This window comes from Pocillopora verrucosa, chromosome 6 (genome assembly GCF_036669915.1).
Source record: "Pocillopora verrucosa isolate sample1 chromosome 6, ASM3666991v2, whole genome shotgun sequence".
Lineage (NCBI taxonomy): Eukaryota > Metazoa > Cnidaria > Anthozoa > Scleractinia > Pocilloporidae > Pocillopora > Pocillopora verrucosa.
Genome location: NC_089317.1, coordinates 25,960,114 through 25,980,531, shown reverse-complemented (window position 1 = coordinate 25,980,531; position 20,418 = coordinate 25,960,114). Strand labels below are relative to the sequence as shown.

At 40.6% G+C, this 20,418-nt stretch overlaps 3 protein-coding genes across 6 annotated transcripts; 1 reads left to right on the top strand and 2 right to left on the bottom strand.

The window, feature by feature from the left end:
• Positions 1-692: 692 nt before the first annotated feature.
• Positions 693-5,234, top strand: LOC131782211 (angiotensin-converting enzyme). The gene is made up of 5 exons (XM_059098961.2): positions 693-1,891; positions 2,339-2,562; positions 2,882-3,125; positions 3,715-3,837; positions 4,228-5,234. Exons 1-5 carry the CDS (start codon positions 810-812, stop codon positions 4,766-4,768), a joined length of 2,214 nt encoding a protein of 737 aa, XP_058954944.2. The 5' UTR covers positions 693-809; the 3' UTR covers positions 4,769-5,234.
• Positions 5,150-13,059, bottom strand: LOC136282045 (early endosome antigen 1-like). Of its 4 annotated transcripts, none has more exons than XM_066169210.1 (2): positions 12,998-13,059; positions 5,150-11,160 (listed from the first exon to the last, which is right to left on the bottom strand). In XM_066169210.1, the coding sequence occupies exon 2, from the start codon at positions 11,125-11,127 to the stop codon at positions 6,367-6,369; it is 4,761 nt and encodes a 1,586-aa protein (XP_066025307.1). In that variant the 5' UTR covers positions 11,128-11,160; positions 12,998-13,059; the 3' UTR covers positions 5,150-6,366. The 4 variants fall into 4 exon arrangements, with proteins under 4 accessions (XP_066025307.1, XP_066025309.1, XP_066025308.1 ...); XM_066169212.1 differs by having other exon boundaries at positions 12,967-13,049; XM_066169211.1 differs by lacking the exon at positions 12,998-13,059 and adding an exon at positions 11,573-11,790.
• A 1,992-nt stretch (positions 13,060-15,051) lies between these two features.
• On the bottom strand, positions 15,052-20,275 carry LOC136281977 (uncharacterized). The gene is made up of 6 exons (XM_066169011.1): positions 20,190-20,275; positions 18,376-18,444; positions 17,540-17,654; positions 16,067-16,365; positions 15,448-15,676; positions 15,052-15,190 (listed from the first exon to the last, which is right to left on the bottom strand). Exons 1-6 carry the CDS (start codon positions 20,273-20,275, stop codon positions 15,053-15,055), a joined length of 936 nt encoding a protein of 311 aa, XP_066025108.1. The 3' UTR covers position 15,052.
• Between the last annotated feature and the right edge of the window lie 143 nt (positions 20,276-20,418).

The window sequence follows — 20,418 nt, the reverse complement described above, 5'->3', positions numbered from 1 at the left end:
CGCAGCACCACAGTTTCTCCAGAAACTTACCCCCTTTATTCATTTATGAATGGTGACACTTTCGTGGTTTACTTATGTAGAACTTTACGGTTTACCTTACATAAATTAGGAGTGAATATAAGTTTTCCCTGGGCCAAATGTCTCTCTTTCACTGCGCAGGGCCCATACCATCAATACATCACAACTAACCCTAATTACGGACTAATTAAAACTATGTGCTTCTCGATCGTACATCCTAAACGAAACTTACGGATATGACAGTTTTACTTACGGTTGTCCTTGAAAAGAAGAATACTTTTTGAGACTACTGGTATTTCACATTATGAGCTCCTTTTTAAGTGCTCATTTTACGAGGAACGAAGAAAGCATTATAACTATCTATCAAACGAACGAACTTAAAGCTGTTAACAAGTAATTTATTAATGCTTAAAGTAATAAATCGCGTATAACTTGTTTAGATAACTTCCTAATCAACACTCATGGAAAGTTGTTTGACAAATCACTGCTTTGTGTGTGAATTTAAACCAATCGTTTTATAAACACTCGTCTCACAGTAATTACTTAAGACGAATATAATTTACCAAAACACCAGACTACAACGAAAACATATTACCTGTTCGTTTAAATTTATCCTACCAACCACCTGCTGCATAATTTATTACCATCGTCAGATCACGTCACTAAACGGACCGACTTGATCTCGGCAAGAGATTAGTTTGTTTAGAAAAAGCCTCCTTTATTTCCTTAATATTTACAATGTCCCTTCCTTTACACAGGAAATATGACTTGGATGTGCGGTGCGAAGAACGATGATAATGGATTCATGGATTATTTATCCCTTGATCTTTCTATCATGGAGTCAAGTCTGCTTGTGCACTAACCAACAAAATTCTACAACAAAATTCAAGAACTACACGGACATAGCGCTGGGATTCTTGAAGAACTATGAAGTTCAGGCAACAAAGATTTACTCTGGGGAGAGCGAAGCCGCTTGGAATTATGAAACGGACTTAACCGAGAACAACAGGAAACTCTCCGTTTTCAACGCGACTTTCGCTAAAGCGTTCAGTGTGACTGCAAGCAAAAATGCTTCTCTCATTAAAGATGTCGACTTATCAAACGATATGGCACGCCAAATTAGGATAATTCGCCGTAACGCCCTTCCTAAATCACCAACAGACATGAAGTCAATAGATGACCTTATTTCAAATATGACTAATATTTATAGCAGTGGAAAATTATGTACGAAAAATGAATATACCAACAAAACCCGCTGCTTCGAACTCGATCCAGACCTCAATGATTTAATGGCGAAGTCACGTGATTACGATGAGTTGTTATGGGGTTGGAAAAGCTGGCGAGACAAGGTTGGTCCTCCGATGAGACCGCTTTACGAAAAACTTGTCGTCCTTCTAAATTCCGGAGCTCGTGAACATGAATGGGGAGACTACGGAAATTTTCAACGAAGCGAATATGAAATGGGAAATGACTTTCAAACAGCTATCAAGAGGTTGTGGAATGAAGTCAAGATGTTGTACCAGGAACTGCATGCTTATGTGAGGTACAAATTACGCGAGAAGTATCCTCAAGTGCCGGTGAATGGGAGCATCCAGGCCCATCTCTTAGGGAACATGTGGGCCCAGGAATGGAGTTTAATCTACGACATTGTAAAGCCCTTTCCAAAAGTTCCATCACTGGATGTTACACCGAACTTAATCAAGCAGCAGTACACTCCCAAAAAGATGTTTAAACTTGCGCAGTCGTTTTTTGTTTCCTTAGGTCTAGATCCAATGCCGCAGACGTTTTGGAATAAATCCGTTATCAGAAAACCTAAAGGAAAACAGATGGTCTGTCACCCATCGGCCTGGGACTTCTGCAAAGGAGATGTTCGGTAAGGCGAAACAAAATAAGTTTCTTCCAGTCAAACTTGACTGACCAGATAGCTGACTGATTGACTGACTGACTGGCTGACTGACTTAATGACTGACAGACTGACTGACTGACTCATTCACAGACTTATTCACACATTCACTGACCGGCTGCCTAAGGTACTAACGAACCGACTACGTCAGTGATTTCTTTCTGACTGACTGAAATACAGAATGAACAAATGAACGAATGAGCAAGCGGGCGAGCGGGCGAGTGGGCGAGTGGGCGAGTGAATGGATGACTTCATAAATGAATATATGAAGAAGGGAAGTACTTGATGAATCAATAAATTGATATCCTTGTTTAACCGATGGATTGATGTGTTTTGGTTTCGAGCAGATCGTTGTGTACTTTTTACTTAACAAACCTAAACAGATTTAAAATAGGTGAATGAATTTTGTTACTACAGAATAAAGATGTGCACTCGAATGACTCAGGAACATTTAATAACAATTCACCATGAGATGGGACATTGTGAATATGATCTCGCATACAAAGACCTCCCGTATGCCTACAGAAGTGGTGCCAATCCGGGATTTCATGAGGCTATAGGAGATACAATTGCACTCTCTGTGGAAAACCCAAAGCATCTTAAGTCCGTGGGACTACTGTACACGGTTGGAAATGATACAGGCAAGCAAGTTCTTTGAACTCTTTAGGTTAGATCTGAAAGACGCAGAGGGGCTTGAAGCAGAGTGATCTTGGCTTAAACCCAGAGAGATCTGCGTTGTACTGGACGTGTATTTAACCCTAGGAGTCATTAGTGATTTAATTTCCCATGCTTTTATTAAACTTAGCTGCTGTCCAAGAATAAGCTAACAGGCACTATAAATATGTTCCTGAGGAAATTTATCATCTCGTCTGAAAAAGAAAATTCTAAAGACACTTTACTTCCCTGTCGTCAACATGCTGGGAAAACCTACATGAGTATTTGTTAACGTTGTTATTGCAGAGGCGGACGTAAACTTTTTGATGATGCAAGCATTACGCCGTGTAGCTCCCCTTCCTTTCACATTACTTGTCGACCAGTGGAGATGGAAGGTGTTCTCCGGAAGGATCACACCTTCAAACTACAATTCAGAGTGGTGGCGATTGCGTATGCATTACCAAGGTGTCATGTCACCAGTCCCTCGGACGGAGAAGGACTTTGACCCGGGGGCTAAGTATCACGTGGGAGCCAATTACCCTTACATCAGGTGATGCACAATTAATATATAGGATGCATCATAGTTCAGCCTCAAAAGCCAAAACTGAAAGTGATCACTACAACCAGTCAGAACAGAGGAAAATGTCACGAGCAGCTAAACTGTCTAAACGCGGGTGACCGAGTCGTGGTTGGTTTTGGTTTTGTATTTGATTGATCGAGAGAATGGCTCGAGTTTTTTAGATCAATTACGGAGCGAAGTGATGCAAAACCAGTCCAAACCCGGTTTACCAACTGAATTGATAACGTGATTTTTTTCTAAAGCTAAAGTTTCCAACGTTAGCCCTTCGTCAGAGCTGTCATCTGAGCTGTGATTCGAAACGCTCTAAATTAACTGAAAATTGTCAACAGCTTTAGTTTTTAAGGAAAAGGCTATTGAGTTTCAGTCGCTACTAGCTGTGACCGAAAGGTAACCAGTTGCAGTTCTCGGCCGCCAGGTTATTTCTAATAAACGCACATCGAGCGCTAACCAAAAGTCCGGCAAACAGCGACTTTTCATCGAGGCACTTATTTGAGGTAACATTCAAATAATTGTTTCATTTTTTATGCTAAATCTATTATTTTGCTATTTTTGTATACAGCTATTTCGTGTCACTGATCCTCCAATTTCAATTCCACCGCTCTCTTTGTAAAATTGCTAAGCGCGAAGGGAGTCTACATGAATGTTCAATCTACAAGTCAAAAGAAGCAGGCCAAAAATTCAGGTACAGTCCGTCAATTCATAAGTTAGTCCAGTATGAAAACACAATGATAGAGGATCTACGGAAAACAGAACTCTCGATTTGGTGGCATAACGAAGGGATATACCCTAATGTTTTTTGAATTCAAATAATATCCTCAAAATTTCAAGTTTCCTTCGAAATTCGATTCCCAAAACACAGATGTCAGACAATCTAGACGCCTAAGACATTGATTACCTTCAGGACTTTTTGAGATGAATAAATTCACCATATTTTGAGGAAATTTGTAATAAGAGCTGATTTCTGATGTTGATTGGGCTCTGTGTCGATGTAAGATTAAACTTAAGATTTAATCTATACTGAATTTACAACAATACCACTCGATCTGCTTATCATTTTTATCCCTCTCTGAAGAGAGATGCTCGCCGCCGGACGTAGCCGCCCATGGCCCCAGACCCTTTACCACTTAACAGGCGAGCGCGAGATGACAGCCAGCGCCATATTGGAGTATTTTGCCCCTTTACAACAATGGCTCGTCAAGTATCGCCTGGAAAAGGGATATACTATTGGTTGGAAGAAACGGAAGATGGTTCCAAGTCCAGTAGTAAATGGTGCCAGAAAAACATTATCATCTACAAAGTCGAATTCATCCATCACAAAACCTCAAGTGCTCCTTAATAAAACCCGGTCAGACCTTACAGAGAAAGGTTCAAAACCAGGCAACAATAATGGAACTGCCGATGTATCATTTCCAGAAGTCAAGAAAAATGACGATGCCATTAATTTAGGCAAACCAGATTTAAAAGCTGCCTTGGCAGCCATGGGGCCAGTACTAAAAACATCAGAAGAAAACTCAGGCAAAGATAAGTCACTCCTTGACCCTAAGTCTGACATCTTAGGGGCTAAGCCAATGTTTGTTCCTAATAAAATCAAAGATCAATTAGTGTTAGGTTAGTTGTTCCGGGGTTCCGTCTGGCTTGTGAAATGTTGTGCCCTCTTTTTTTTCCATCAGAATTAAGGTTGCAAAGATGCAAACCCTTATTTTGTCGGAATTACTTCCATTTCGATAAAGTTTTAGATCAAATATTTGATTGTGAAACAGAGAAGTAGCCGTGAAACCGATCATAGTCGGAAAGAACTGGGTCAAAAAGTGTTTTGCGCAGCCCAACATCAAGTAGATTTTCTCCAATTCCCCATTCGCCTTAGTAAGGACTGAAGGCGTTGGGACCGAGCCCTATGTACTCATTGGCTGAGCCAATATACGGATCAAGAGACTAAAACACGCGTTGGTTCCTCAGAAATGGTACAGGGAGGATGATTGTTTACCACTCACGCAAATAAGTACGAAAATTTCCCGTAAATTTATTACGTAAAAAATAATTTTGTAAAATAATATTCTTAACAATAAAGTGCTTGCTATTATCGGTTATAAGTTCCTTGTCGTTCTACTCCGCACGAACTCACTTTGCCTTCAAAGGCATGTTACACTGTCAACTGGATATCACACCATTGTCACAACTAATCGCTCACTAATCTTCTCTGGACCTAGGAAGATTGTGTTGAAATCCCCTATAACATGAAGTGTTTATTGTCCTTACTGACAAAAATTGTTTCTTGGAATTAATAGTTAAAATTTGAATGTTATACCTCAAGATTGAACGCCATTTTAAATCTTGAATGAAGCAATAACAAGCTAAAAATTGGGAGATTTATGCTTCAGTGGTTATAAAATTAAGGTGAGTATACAAGAACAAGATGGCAAATAAAGCCGTTTCATAAAAAACAATTTTAAAAAATTTCAAGAGGCATTTGTCTAAATAAAGATGGTCGAAAAACTTAATTTTATATCGAAGAGCAGCACAGCTTTAGCTTCAAATAGAAGGGAAAAATTACTCGCACTTTAATAGCCGACTGGAAACAAGTCACTCGCTACCTTAAAAAACCTACACAGCAAATACAACTACTTGAGAAGATTCGCAGGTATACCCAAAATGAAGAACTATGCTAGCTTTCTTTTCACCGCAAAGAACGGAAAAGCCGTTACTGCTCTTTTTCTTCTTTTTCCATTTTATCATTCTATTTGTAAATCCCTCTTACTTTCCATTTCTGATACCTAGCAAAGTTATCAACTTTTTCCTTTCACCGTTAGTCTTCCGTAATTCATTCGACCGATCTAAACCAATTTTTTGACTGATTGAATAGGAATTACTATACCTTGATAATAAGGATAAGCTCTCTATCAGCTCAATTGGACCTAGTCTTTTGTCCAGGTTTTGTGTTATCAGCTATTTACTTATAAAATGATCTAAAGCATGATCTAGTGTTACGAAACCGAAATAATGATGACCTTTAGCGTTCAATGATTGTTCCACTTCTAATCCTTGATAATAAGGAAAAGCTCTTTATCAGCTCAATTGGACCTAATCTTTTGTCCAGGTTTTATGTTGTCTGCTATTTACTTAGAAAATGATCTAAAGCATCATCCATTGTTACGAAACCGAAATAATGAGGACCTTCAGCGCTCAGTGATTGTTCCACTTCTAATCCAGTCATTTACAAATAAGTGCCGCTAGCGTACTGGCTGCTTACCATGGCTGGCCTGTTCCTGCGTGCTCCATCACCATTTAGATATCCGTATGGCTCAGGGTAGCCATGTCTATAGCTCCTGCCACTTTCTTTGTTGTGTTTTCTGTTATCTTGAACTCGTTCTCCTGGCTGAGGGCTGAACCATTGGTCTTTGGTTGCGTTTTGATTGCTGTCGTATTCGTAAAATACTGGTTCATCCTCCTCAGGTCCTCTTGTATCATTTGTGTAAGGAATTTTGATAGGAAGACGTTGCTCAGGTTCATATGGGTGTGGCACCCCCCTGTGTTCGTAGGGTTCCGGGTAAGGCACTACTCCTCCATTCATTTCCTCTGCGTATTCATCGGTTACTTCTTCATAGACGTCTTGATACCCGATGAGCGTTCCGTCATTGTCATAGACGCCTATTATTCTCCTTTTGTAAGAGCCCTCCGGTTTCCGGAGGGGTACTTTGTGCGGATCTGGATATTTTTCCACCTGACCGTCAAAATCGTCAGGATGCTCCCCACCGGGGCTACTCTGGTAAGAATAAGCCTCCCGTGGGGGCTGCAGTGGTGGTTCCTCCCAGTCGTACGGTGGGGGTTCGGGCCATCTTTCTTCCCGTGCATTTGGCTCCTCGGGATAATACTCTTTGTTATTGCCGACACCATTTTCAGGCGGCTGATTGTATACATCATTGTATACGTCAGGTAGGTCATGATGGTGCGCATGCGCGTGTAAGAGACCATCCAATTTAAACTGGTCCTCTTTGCTGAATGCCCTAAATCTTCCCTCTGGTATCAGCTCCTTATCTGATAGTTCTTCCTGTAGAGTCTGCCCTGGTTGATTGTTATTTCGGCTGGGTACCGGTTGAAAGGCTCCCCCACTGAGACGCACTCCGGAAGCCTTGAGAAACGGGAACCTTTCTGGATCAACACTCTTAGGAAGCTGAGGCCTTGGTAGGGCTTGAGCACTCACGAGAATTCGCTCTGGGTCGGTAGATGGAGATGTGAAATTGAATTGTGGGGCACTTTCAACTTGCGGGGCTGAGTAAACAACAGGAGGAACATCCTCATCGTCACCTTCGTGAGAGAAGCTATCTTCATCGTTATCTTCTGGTTCGGATGCAGTGAGTTCCACAGGATGACTAACCAGAGGGTTTCCCTCTGAACCATAGTCCACAGTGACTGCAACAGGCTCTCCAATAACAACAGTTCCTGGCAACTGGCTGATGGAAATCTCCAGCTCGGAAGTACTACGACCAAGCCCGGGGGTAACAACACGACTGCGAACACGTTCTTGTACGAATACACCTAATTGCACCTCGGGTTTCCTTTCAACATCAATAGTTAGGGACGTGGTTTCCGGTGTCTTTTCCGGTACCGTAACAAGACCAGCGCGGAGTTTCTCGATTTCTGTGCGACTCGCCTGATATCGCTCGTAAAGGACCTGAATTTCTTTTGAAAGTTCAACAACGTGAACACTAAGGCTCTCCTTTTCCTTCTCACATTTGTCCAGTTGAACGGTCTTTCCATCGAGTTTTTCCTTAATTTCCTTGACGCTGTCTTCCAAGAACCGGATACGATTATGTAGAACAGATTCGTCCTTTTCCGACGCTGGTATTCTGCTTTGAAGGAGTTGTATCTCTCTCTCGAGTACGATTATCTGGTTATCTTTGTCACTGTCCTCCATCTTTTCATTCAGTTCTTTTCCTAGTTTACTAATTGTCTCTTCTCTTGTCAACAGCTCCTTCTTGATCCATTTAGCTTGCTCTTCGGCTTGCTGCTTCTGTTTAGAAGATCGTTGAAGCTCAATTTCCAGTTGAGTGATTCTTGTATGTGATTTGTCGAAATCCTTGCTTAGCCCCTCTATCTCCATGTTGGCCTGGCTCAGCTTTATCTCGAGCTCAGCGAGTTTTTCTGAATCTTTTCGGAGATCATTTTGAAGATTATTCTTCTCTTTCTGCAAGGAATCCTTTTCGTCTTCAACTTCGTCTAGTTTGAGTTTCAGAGATTCAAACTTTTCCTGCCAACCGTCTTCACTCGTCTGACGAAACAAAGATCGCTTCAGCTCTTCAAGCTCCGTTAGATGGTTTTTGCTTTCTTCTTCTTTCTTTCGTAGCGTTTCCTTGAGTTTCCTGAGTTCCTTTTCCAGGTCTCCAGAGTCCTTGGTGAGCTTCAGTTCCGACAGTTGTCGGCGCAACATGGCGGTCTCACTTTGGGCATCGGTGAGTTCACGTCGAACTTTGTTGTACTTGGTCTTAGTTTGCTCATGTTCATCGTCGTTTCTTTCCAAGTTTCGTTCCAGGCGTTGCTTCTCGATTTGAAGGGAATTCTTCTCTCGCTTTAACTCATCAAACTTTTCCTTCCAGTTCTCATCATCGTCCTTTTTTCTCAACTTGGCTTTTAAATCCGATATTTCTCCCTCCAATCGACGGATCTTGTCCCCTAGTTCCTTGTTCTTGCCGGTCAGCTTTTCCTTCTCAGTGACATGCAAATCCTCTTCCTCTTTCAGTTCATCACCGAGATATTTCACTTCTTCCCTTAGTTTGTCGACTTGTTTCTGAAGATCGTCGTTGTCTTTCTTCAGGTCATCATTCTCGTCACACAGAGTGTTGTACATCTCTTTCCCTTTATCGAATTTAACTTTCATTTCCTCTAGCTGCTCTTCAATGTCTGCTTTCTTTTCAAGAAGATCTTCGTTGTTGTCTTTCAACTTCTTTTTATCTTCCATCAGCTTTTGGTATTGCTCTTTTAATTTCTCATATTCTTCACTCAAGTCTTCGATGGTCTCCTGTGATTTTAGCTCTAAGAGTTCCTTCCTTGCTTTTTCCAGCTCCGCTTCGATGTATTCTTGCTCTCGTAGTTTTTCCTCCAGGTCACTGATGGTGTTTTTATCCTGAGCAAGATCTTTTCGTTGCTCATTTATTACAGCTTCTTTCTCTATGAGCTCCTTTCTCATCTCTTCACATCGATCATTTAGCTGCGTGATGGTCTTAGACAGCTCCTCCGTGGTCTTCTTAGCTCTTTCTTCGGACTCTTCTAAGCATTCTTCGACTTTTTCTTTCTCTTTCTTAGTGCGCTCCAGAAGCTCTTCGAGTTCTTGTATCTGCGATTTGGAGTAGTCTTGACTGGACCACGAATCTCCAGACTCCTTTGGAACAGCAGCAAGTTGAGGAGTTTCTCCAACCGCAACTATATGCTCTTCAAAGTCATCAGAATCACTCAGATCCTCATTCGGTGCCAGTGGAACTCTCTGAACAACTCGAAGGTGCTCAACCACAATTTCATCTGGATCTTCGTTCCTAGGTTTTTCTTCCTCTATGTATCTCTCAGCCAGTTCGCTCTGCAAAGAAATCACCTCATCTCTCAGTTGCTCCAATTCTTGCGTCATCTCTTCGTTTTCTTCCCTTAATTTGGTTAGTTCGTCGTCATCATTTCCGTCCGCCTTGTCGAGGTCCTCCGCAAACTTCGACAGATCGCGATCTTGAAGGTCTTCTAATTGCTTCTGTAGCAGAGCAATATCATCTCTTAACTCTCCGTTTTCAGCCTTCAGTGAAGAAATCGTCTTTTCCTTGTCAGATACCTCTTTCCGGAATAGTTCAGCACGGACATGGGTTTCGTTAAGTTGCTTAGTGCATTGCTTGGAGTCCATCTCGGCTTTGTTTTTACTATCCACAAACTGGAGGTAGAGAAGTTCCTTTTCTTTGCAAACCTCTTTGAGATTCATCTCCAGCTGTGTAATCTTCTTGTTTTGAATATCGAGCCTGTTGGTGCCCTCGCGGAACAAACTTTCACGGCTATCTTTCTCTGCCTTTAAGCTACTTTCCAACTCGGTTACAAGGCCTCGCAGAATGGACATTTCTTTCTCAAGCTCGATATTTCTCGTTCGGCTGTTGTTGCAGTTTTCCTCTGACTGTTGAATCTGCACATGATACTCCACAATCTGTTGTTTCATTTCCTCGATAACTTCGTCATCGGCCGACAATTTAATTTGCAAGTCCTTCAGTCGCCGTTCAAGATCATCTACTTCGACCCGCAATTCTTCTTTCTCTTTCAGTAGATTATCATTTTCCGTTTCGATCTCTCCGTATTTGAGCTTTAGGGACTCCATTTCCAGCAAGATATTGTCTTTTTCGCCGCCGTTGTTGTCACGCAAATCGTCGTACTCCTTCTGCAATTTATCGAGCTGTTCTACTAAATCATCGTTTCCCTTTCTCGCCTCATCAAGCTGATCTTTGAGATTTTCGTTATCCCTTTTAATTTCGTCGACTTTCTCTTGTTCCTCTTTGTAACCACGAATTGTCGCTTCAAACTTTTCAATGGTGATTTTTAACAGCTTATTTTCCTCCACAACCGTTTTGATCGTCACTTCATGCTCTGAGAAAGACCTGTGATAAGAAAATGCCGCGTTTTTCAATACGCCGATCTTCTCCTCGGTATTTTCACAGGCGTTCTCGAGGTTGCGTAGTTTTTCACGAGTATTTCTTAACTCCTGTTCAAGCTCTCCAAGCCTGTCTTGTGCCTCGAAGAATCGTGTTTTGAAATCTTCGTCGACCGGAAGCTCCTCGACTGTAACTCTAATCGTTTCTTCTGTAGTCGCAGAATTAGATGTCTTGTAAACATAATCTGTTTTCGCTCTTCTTATTTCAGGGTCGTTAATGCCCTTGACAGGATCATGTGAAATTTCACGATCATTCTTTCCAGAAAGCGACCCTTGGTTCGATGACAGGGCTTTCTTAAAGTCCGACATACTGGAAGATTGTACTTCAATGACTTGACAGTGCTACAGAAATACAAAACAGAAAGTAGAGTGACTATTTCGTAAGCAAATAGCTCACGTTCCAAGGTCGTGTATGTACACGCGTGATAGATGACAAAAATTATGTCACGGAGAAGCCACAAACGAGCGACGCGCGATCGTTTGTTCGATATACTGATCCAATGATTCGAAACGCAAACGAAACTAATAAACCAGAAGTCAACAAATTGTGCCACAAGATAAACACATACCATCAAACAGTGACAAGCGAGTAAAACGCCATAAACGTTTGTCAACAATTCTCATTTGCGTACCACCACAGACGCAATTTCAAATACTTGACGCCTGTGCATAATTAGCATTGAGTTAGTATCAACAAAAGCGCGTTTAAGTTGAATTATACCGCGAACAGCGAGATGTTTTAGTGTTAAAATACCTGTTATTTACGACGTTTGTCAATCACGAGGAAGTTATAGCATGTGGTTGTATTTTCTTTCGACAAGAACAGTCATTTGTGTTTTCTATGCCACTCCGCATTTAATAGTAACACATAGGTAGGCTTCTCCCGTGAGAACCGTAAGACTGACCACTTCGAACAAAAGGTTGCACAGCCAATCTATAAACCATTTGAGCAGAATTTGCATACCAATAACGGCTCAGTCACGCTCGAAGAACCGAGAAATAATTCGAAAAGGAAGTCATGCCTGGATTAACTCAGCAAACGGCAAGGCGAGGTAAATATTTTTAATAGTTTGAAAGCAGTGAATGAAATGCAAATCTTGGGATATCAATGGTTCGAGGTGTCACGCCACTGCTCATCGAGCATTAGATTACGAAGGATTTGGATTGATTTGACCCATCTCTTTACCGACTTGTAACTGATATGCTGGACAGAAATATCTCATCCTGAGGCAAGGCAAACATTTGGCCGAGGTTTTAGATGGTTGTTGTAAAGAAAATTTTAAGTACTGTTAATTGTGCTAATCACTTTCGTAATCTAACACGTTGTTGTTAAGAGAATTAGCATGCATTCTTTGCACTTTTGATCCGTGAATTCTTGAGGGAGAAATCTGAGGCCTTGAAATCGAGACGATAGTGGGCACGAGGTTGCGGTATAATCGTAATTCAGTATCATCCAGAAAAGTCGTTTTTCCTTCGATATGTTGGTCCTAAAGAGGTATCATCTGGAGAATTTTCCAGCTGTTTCTAAATTGTTTTTCACCAAAATGTTTCACTGTTCTTACGAAACTCAAAACTTACTCGTTCATGAAACCGCAAACTATTTTGAAACTTTCTTACCCTCGGGGCTCAAAAGTTGAAAAACAACTAGCCGATGCAAATGCAGCAGGTTTAACATATTTCTTCCTTGGGAAGGGGTACCTACTTCGGAATGTGAAGAGCGGGGGGAGGAAGGGGACGATAATGTGCTCCTAAAATGGGAATTACGATTTTAAAACAAATCTTCAAAGGAGTGAATACTGTTAACGACGTACGTCTTAACCTTTCTGTCAAATGTCAAGACATTTAATTACATTGAACAAGAAATCCAGTGATTGTCAGAGACATGACTTAACAGCCCAGGTAGTCTCTGAACATTATCTCACGCTTTGGAATGTTTAAGCTTTCAGAAGCCACTGTCCTTTTATTTATTTAAATTTAAGGCCGATTTACATAAGCACTGGATCAGAAATTAACAATGTTTCAGCGTCATTACGGAACTTTAACCTAAGATCTTGATTAGTGGCTTCTTGTGTCTCTTATAATCGTATTTAAATGCTCTGAACAGCTGACTTATGTCATTAATTATAATTCAACGCACAAGGTTCTTACTTTGTAATCCACATTTCATAAATTTCAATACCTTTGATTCTCTCTGCGTCCGCTGTCTCTGATATCCGCCGCGACATGTAAACAGTAGCGGTTTCTAAATATCAATGACGTATGAATAAACACAACCGCGCCTTCGTTGCGACGAATACTAATTTCGACAGGCGTCAAATTTATGCTTGCTCGGAGAGACTGGATCGACACACGAGGCTTCCAAGATGGCGGTAAGTATCATTTCACATCATCTGTTAGCTCGAAGTAGCTGATATATAGCTAGTAAAGGATATCTCATTCAATTTTTCTCGGCAGGCCGAGGAGGTGACATTACTTAGTCAAATCTGAGTGTTTCTTTGAAAGCACGGTGACGAGTAAAGAATACCGATAAGCGATAAGTGTTTCAATTCTGTGTTGTGTTTGGTGCAGCGTAGTTTTGTTCAGTTTTGTTTTTGTTTTGTGTGTATTGGGCATGTGTTGATATTGTAGTTACTATGTGTAGTTGTTGTGATGTGTACTGTGTTTTGTAATGATTTTTAAATTCACAGAGCGATGATTAAACTAGAGAAATGAGCTTCAAACATTTTTCGTTTGATAATGATTTTTAACACTTGATTTCTGAGCTCTGTGACCGAAGTGGGAATTTTTTACAGTGTAATTAATGGAAAGGTTTCCACATAACCCCTTACTATTCTAAAAAAAGTTGTTCCAAAGGCAATCTATTTTTTTTACCAGCTTTTTCTCTATCGTAGGAATGTATGCGGGTGTCTGGAAAAATGAGACCTAAGACCTCACACTCAGGAAACTAAAATCTGACTAATTTCAGTTTGAGAATTCTCCAAAATAGATTCTGCAATCTAAATCTTGGTCTGCACAAGCCAAATTCCTCTCCTCTCCTCTCCATCTCTACGTCACGCTTTGCCTCACGGTTGTTCAATAATATTTGCATTGTGACGCAGTGAGCATGTGTTTACAGGTTTTCCTCCCAGTTGTATTAGATAACAAACTTCTGTCAGTTTTCTGCCCCAGAACAATATATTTCAGAACGCATTTAATATGACCGCAAGATTTTTCAATCAAACAGTGAATTCACATAGTTTTCTTTTATCTCAGGAAGCACAGCTTTATTGTCCTCAAAAGTGTTACTGATTGTATGGGGCTGTGTGGAAATATTTCCCAGTTCTAATATAGTGGTAACTGTTATGGTATGATAGGCTCTTTTTATGTTGTAAGCTCAGTATTGGATTTAATTTTGGGTCAAACAACAAGGCCCAGGCTGGAAAGAGGCTCTCAGTTAGGAAAGTGTATTTCTCATTATTGATGGGTAAGAAAGTTCACACATCAGGTCAGTCTAGAGAGTCTCTAGAAGACCCATTCATTTTTCTTTCTGGTTTTCTACCGATAAACAGTGGTACAGCAGTGCAAAATATATTTTCTTTGTGTCGAAGCTGCACTTAGAATAAAAGCACATCAAGCTGTAGTTAGCATGTCTCATAGGACTTCATTCAATGGTTTTGTTTTTTTTTTCAAAGAAAAGTTTGATACTGACCCAAATAGTAGACACACAAGAAACTTAAAAGAACACTAACATCTTTGAAAAGTCTTTGTTTATTCACATTTGGGTGGTGAAGCTTCATCACATGTTGTTCACATCAAGGTAGAGAAAGTTACATGGCTAAATGAGACTTTGTCAGATGTATGACTTACTCTTTGAATACTATTAGTAGTATGAATAGTAAAGTTCCACTCTAGTCCTTTTTTTAACTCAAAGGTAGATTTACAGTTATTTTTAAACCAGCTATATCATTTGGCAGCACAATAACTGATGGATTGAATTATTTCCTTCACATACATGGAGGCAACTATAACTCAAAAGTCCTGTGAATTTTGAATCCATCCTTATACAATGTTTCTGTAGGACTGAATTTTGGTTAGTTGCTAAACTCTCTAGTTTTTGTTGAATTTGAGAGTAAATCAGATGCCTTCTGAATAGTCATGTTGGTAGACAGATAATACTTCTATCTTTTTCATTTGAATCCTTTGACTTTCTCTGGTATTACTGTTGTGTTTGGTTCAAAGCTTTTGATTGACCTGATCACAGTTCAACTTTTAGGAAGTGACCGATATTTAATAGAGGTAGCTTTGTTTGTTGTTGTGTTGAAGGTTTGCGCAGAGTTTGTGAAGGAAACTTTGCTATGGACTGCCTCCTCTGCCAAAGAGAGTTGTTCATAATCTGCGGGAAAATTTTTAAGGTTTTTAAATTAAAGATCTTTAAAGTTATATATGGTGTCTTTTTTTTACCCACCAGAGATCAGTCATATTGTTACTGGTGGGTATTTTGTCAGCTGTGGTACAGATGTGACACCTCTGGCTTATTATGGTAAATGTTGTGATTTTATCATTGCCATTCTCAAAGCCTTTATTATTTCATGGCAACCTCTTTGTTAAAAAAAAAGAAAGAATTATTACCTATTTGAAATTTCAACTTACTGGTAGCTTTGTAGCCTCATTTTGTTCTTCCCTTTTTGGTGCCTCCCCTGTGACATCCACCTTGATTGAAGATTGACCAACTGCTCCTTGTATCTGTAATACTCGGGGTAGGGAGGGTTGGGCAACAGAGTGTGTCGATAGGGGAAAACTATTTGTTAGAGAGGGTAGGGCAACAGAGTGTGTTTGCAAGGGAAAGTTTTGTGATAGTGTTTGTGGTATTCCTCTATGTCTGATAAATGAGGAGAAATAAATATTAATGATAAGGGAAATGAAGGAGTGATAATTGAGATTGAGAGATCGGAATATCTCGAATAGCAAGATAAAGAACACTCTGATTAAATAGATGGTAATATTGATAACTGAGAACAAGGAGAAGCTAAGGCTGACTGTGGAGAAAATAACTGACAGAATTTTGATAAAAGAGAGGCTTGAAAACTAAACCATTAATAAAGGGAGGGAGAATTAAGGAATTTAAAAGGTACTTGAATTTTTTTTCAAAAGTCTCGTATGGGAATTTTTTTTTTTGGTAAAATCTCTTGAGGCCCACTTGTGCTGAAATTGTTTGAAGGCAATTTTGTAGATGTGTTTTCCTTTTATGGAGCACATAAGGATTAAGTACCTCTGAGGTTCTTCCATGCCATCAAATATGTTCCTCAAATCGGCAATTCTGGCATCTACATGTAAAACCTTGTCCATAATCTCCTTTTGTTTGAGTAACAAATCTCGTCTTGACCAGTTCTTAACCTTTCCTCGCCTCTTCATCTTGGTTGTAGAGACTGTAGGAGGGATGGGGTTGGGCGTGGCTCCAATGATCATCATCTCTCCTCCTTGAGAGAGTTGTACTGTGGACACTGGCATTCTTTCCCCAGTCTGATAGCTGGACACTTGGGGAGTAATTGGTGTGAAAAAGGAAGATTCCTAAAAAACGAGATTTTGTTCAGTGTTCCCCTTTCTTTATTACCAAAATTTTTTACGTTAGTTTATGTAGTTTTGTGTTTTGTAAAACCTGGTAGAGAATTTTTTTACAGGTTCATTCTCTGTGTATTTTAATCAGTTAAAACAGAAGAAATTCCAAAGAAACCGCAAAAACAGTTATGTTGGCGGTGAATAAGGCCAAAGAAAAAGTTTCTCATGCACTCCTTTAGTCCCTTTTGATTTCATATTTGTTGCAATCTCCCTTTCAGTGTGGAAATTCAAGGAAAAGCAATAAGAAAATACTGGGCTTTGAAGAGCGTACAGAAAAAAAGCAGCATTAAGCGATCAACTTGGGGTCACAGCAGTCCACCGTGTTCTATTAGTGAAAAACATTGCTATTTGGCCATCAGAACTTATTGGTTATTCATCAGGTTTCATGGACTCCTTGTACAGTTGTTTTTGTTTCATGGCATGGAGGAATAAGTGTGTGGAGTCAATAAAGAAAGGTGACAGCTTCAAAGGATACTGATCTTACAAGGTAAATGGTTTCAACTAAGGAGTACCATTGGATTATATAGTATGACTGTTCTCGGGTGAAGAAGTACATCGCTGAGAGGAACTGTTTTAGGTAGTAGTGACTGACGTTTTGTGAACTTGAGAGAAGTCGCCATTAGAGTCTAGTATGGTAAATAGGTGTCCCAGTTGAGTTGTTAGAAGTTCAGGTTTCAAGTAAAACTGATTGGTCAATTTTGAATGTTAATGTCCACTAGTCTGTTGTCTGATTCAAGGAGTGTAAGTCGGTTGTGGATTGGTCAGTGCTTAATCTTGATTACTGACGTGCATTATTAGATAAAGAGTGTGTTTCGTGAACTTCCCCATGGTCACTGTACCTCGGGTTTAATGGGCAGCCTCGCTGTTCTCTGCACGATAATTTCAAACTACTTGAGCTTGGAGTTGACAATGAATGGGCTATCAGGCAGTATGCAACTCCTTACTTAGAAACTTGTTACTGAGGACTATGGAAATGTGTGCAGTCTTCAATATTGCGGATTATGCAACCAGTCCTCAAATCCGCAGGGTTAAGCGGGAATGTAGTCCAGTGAGATTATATCTTAAAGCTCACAGGGAGATCTAATGTACCCTACCCCCCCTCCCCACCCATGCACAGCACACATACCCAACCACGGCCCACGCCCACCCCCACTAGGCTCCAGCTGGTGTAAATGAACTGACAGGAGGATGGACCATCTTTACGTACCTGGTTTCTTTGCTTCTTCAAGCCTAGGAAGAGCCTGAAAAATAAATGCAGAAAAAACACAGATTTCTTTGATTTCTGTTCCTGTTGGTCGTGATTGGAAACTTCGGTTTTACGTGAGATTCAGACTCGCATACCGAATCCCTATTTATGTACTGGCTAAGAGGCGAGCATGCGTCCTTTCCGGGAAGGATCTATACTCATCTCCAGCCTTATTCGGCAGTATCGGTCCATTTAAAATGCAATAAGGATTCGGAGTAAATAAAGTCATCGTGAAGATCGTTTAGGGGGAAGGGTGATATGGAAACCATCCGCCCACGTTTTAATTCCTTGGTCAAAAGTGGGCAGCGTTAAAAAGTCTGCCTTACAAGATGGTTAGACTTGACACCTTTGCTCTTGTTGAAATATCAGTTAAGGAAAGAAACATTTTTTTATTCGTCAACCGAGTAACGCCGCTGCTCTCTCACCTCAGCGGAAATAAACTTTAAAACAGGAAATTTGCTAGGAAAATGTTACGAAACGGAAAACTGTAGCATTTGGCAAAACGTTTTGCGGGATCTCTCTCTCTCTGACCAAGAAAAGACAATGGTCCCAATTATATATGGTCTTTGTTAACGACTAAAAAACGCATCAGGCGTTTCCTTTTTTAGAAGCAGCGCGAACATATTGGCACCAGACTCTTTGTTGCTTCCCTGATTTCCTAGAACGTTACTCTAAGTTACTCTTAGACCTGTGTTTTCATTACAAACATTTCTTACCTTGTCTCCCTATTTATCGGTACTTCTTCTTTTTCTCTTCGGTAAGATCCAACAGTTGACAGTCGTTTTCTTTAACAAAGAGGAAAAACAACAAAGATTAAGAAAAAAAAAAAGGGAAAAGAAAGAATGGAAAGAAAAATTTAAAAAAACTTGTATTCGATAACTCTATGAAGTACAAAAGAAATTACATAAAAAAAAAGCTCCATGAAGTTCTATCGAAAAAACCGAAAACGCATAATGGCAAATACCCAAAGCGCTCATTCTATGGGAATCTGATGGAGCCATTGTATTCTGTTGTTAAATTGTTCAGTTATTGAAAAATTAACCCTCGCCCTCTCAAGTTTCAAACTAATCAGAAGAAATGATTTGTGGCTTTAAAAGGGAAAATGTCACTAAATGGCACATTATGATGGATTCTTACCTCCCTTAAGTCATTCCACAGCGTATAGAACCTCTGGTAAATACTTGAGCTGGTAAAGTAAGAGAAACCTGTAAACACGTGTCGAACAAAAATGTATTGCGACGGTGGTCTTGAGAATTTTTTACCTTTAAACCGAGGTATCTCTTTAAAAGTTGCGGTAGAGATGTAGAGATGGTAGGAGGAAAATTGTTTGAGACAAGATAGCAAACTTCAGCGCTTTCCCCCACTACATTTCGACGAGTTTAGGAGGGGAGCCTTAGAGACCTCTAAGTCGAGTTCATCATGTGTGAGGCAGATTTGGCTCATTACCTGAAATCACAAAGTGGGGAATTTAGTCGAGATGAACAGGGTGGGGTAGGATAGTATATGCGACTAAGGAAAGAGTGGTGACAAACTTTCAAACGTATACGAAACTATGGGCCAACGTGTAACCTAAAACCCATCACCTTGGGGCCAGCACGTTTTTTAAGAGTTGTTTCATTACACTTACAACCATCTTGTAACGTCGTGGTTTCACCAACTTGGCTGTCGATTGTAAAGCGATGTGAAAGAAATATATGTTTTTATTATTGAAGGCTCTCTGCACAAGAATTTAAATGGAACTGCTAGCACGCGCCTCGATGGGTTACAATTGTCCCATATCGAACGAGAACGAATGAATAACTGTTTACTTTAGAGCCAGCTCTACAGGTTTATCTCACATGGAGCGGTTGATTACGACTGTATGTCCCCTAGGTAATTAGGAAATCAAATTAGAGGCTACCTCGGGCCCTGATGGTTTTGTTTTCAGATGGCGGTGTGTTAGTCCAAAGCCAACGTCCAGGGCCAATATATCAACAGGAAAAGGTGCGGCGAAGAGAGCGACTCAGAACGGACATATCTTTCTCCGCCCCTTCACCCCCTCCTCCGCTCTTTACGGCTGTTATTTCGTTCACGTTCGGGTAGATGATCTGAGCAAAGACAGGAGGTTTTTGAACAGTCTATGCTGGGGTCTTGGCGTGACGCGGTGAAACACTCGTGGTTCACTTACTATCAATAGCGTGTTGTGCCATCACTGTCAACTGTCCCTTCACTAGGTCTTCCCTCAACGGCGCCCCTGATGCTGACCCCTCGGCTATAACTTTTACTTTATTCGGTACTTTTGAGTAGGGCGGGAGCAAGTGAAGAATGTCATTCAGTGTGTTCCATTGACTCTTCTTGACAAATTCTGCGTCGAAAGCCTGACCGGGTTCTTCAGAGGCTAGTTGACCAAGGAAGAAAGTAATGTTTAATGCGCAGGTTGGAATCCCTGGCTCTTTCTTGTCAGTCGTGTCTACCTTTTGAACCTCTAATTCTCTTGTTCTTTCGTGGCTGCTATGATACTCTCTCCTGTCACGCTATCATGCTCTTCTACCTTCTGCGCTGTTTGCTCAGAGGACACCACCTCAGGATAAGTGCTGTCCGCTTCAGCGCTAATACTTTCTCTTCCTTTCCAGTCATTTCGTCTTTTGATATCTGATGTTTAGACCCCTTGGAATGGTTCCGCCCGCTTCAAATGTAATGAGGAACGCCTCCTTTTGTTCCCAAGCTTGTTTAGTCTGCCTTGCTCAGTTGACGTGACTGCTATGTCTCTCTCTCCTGTC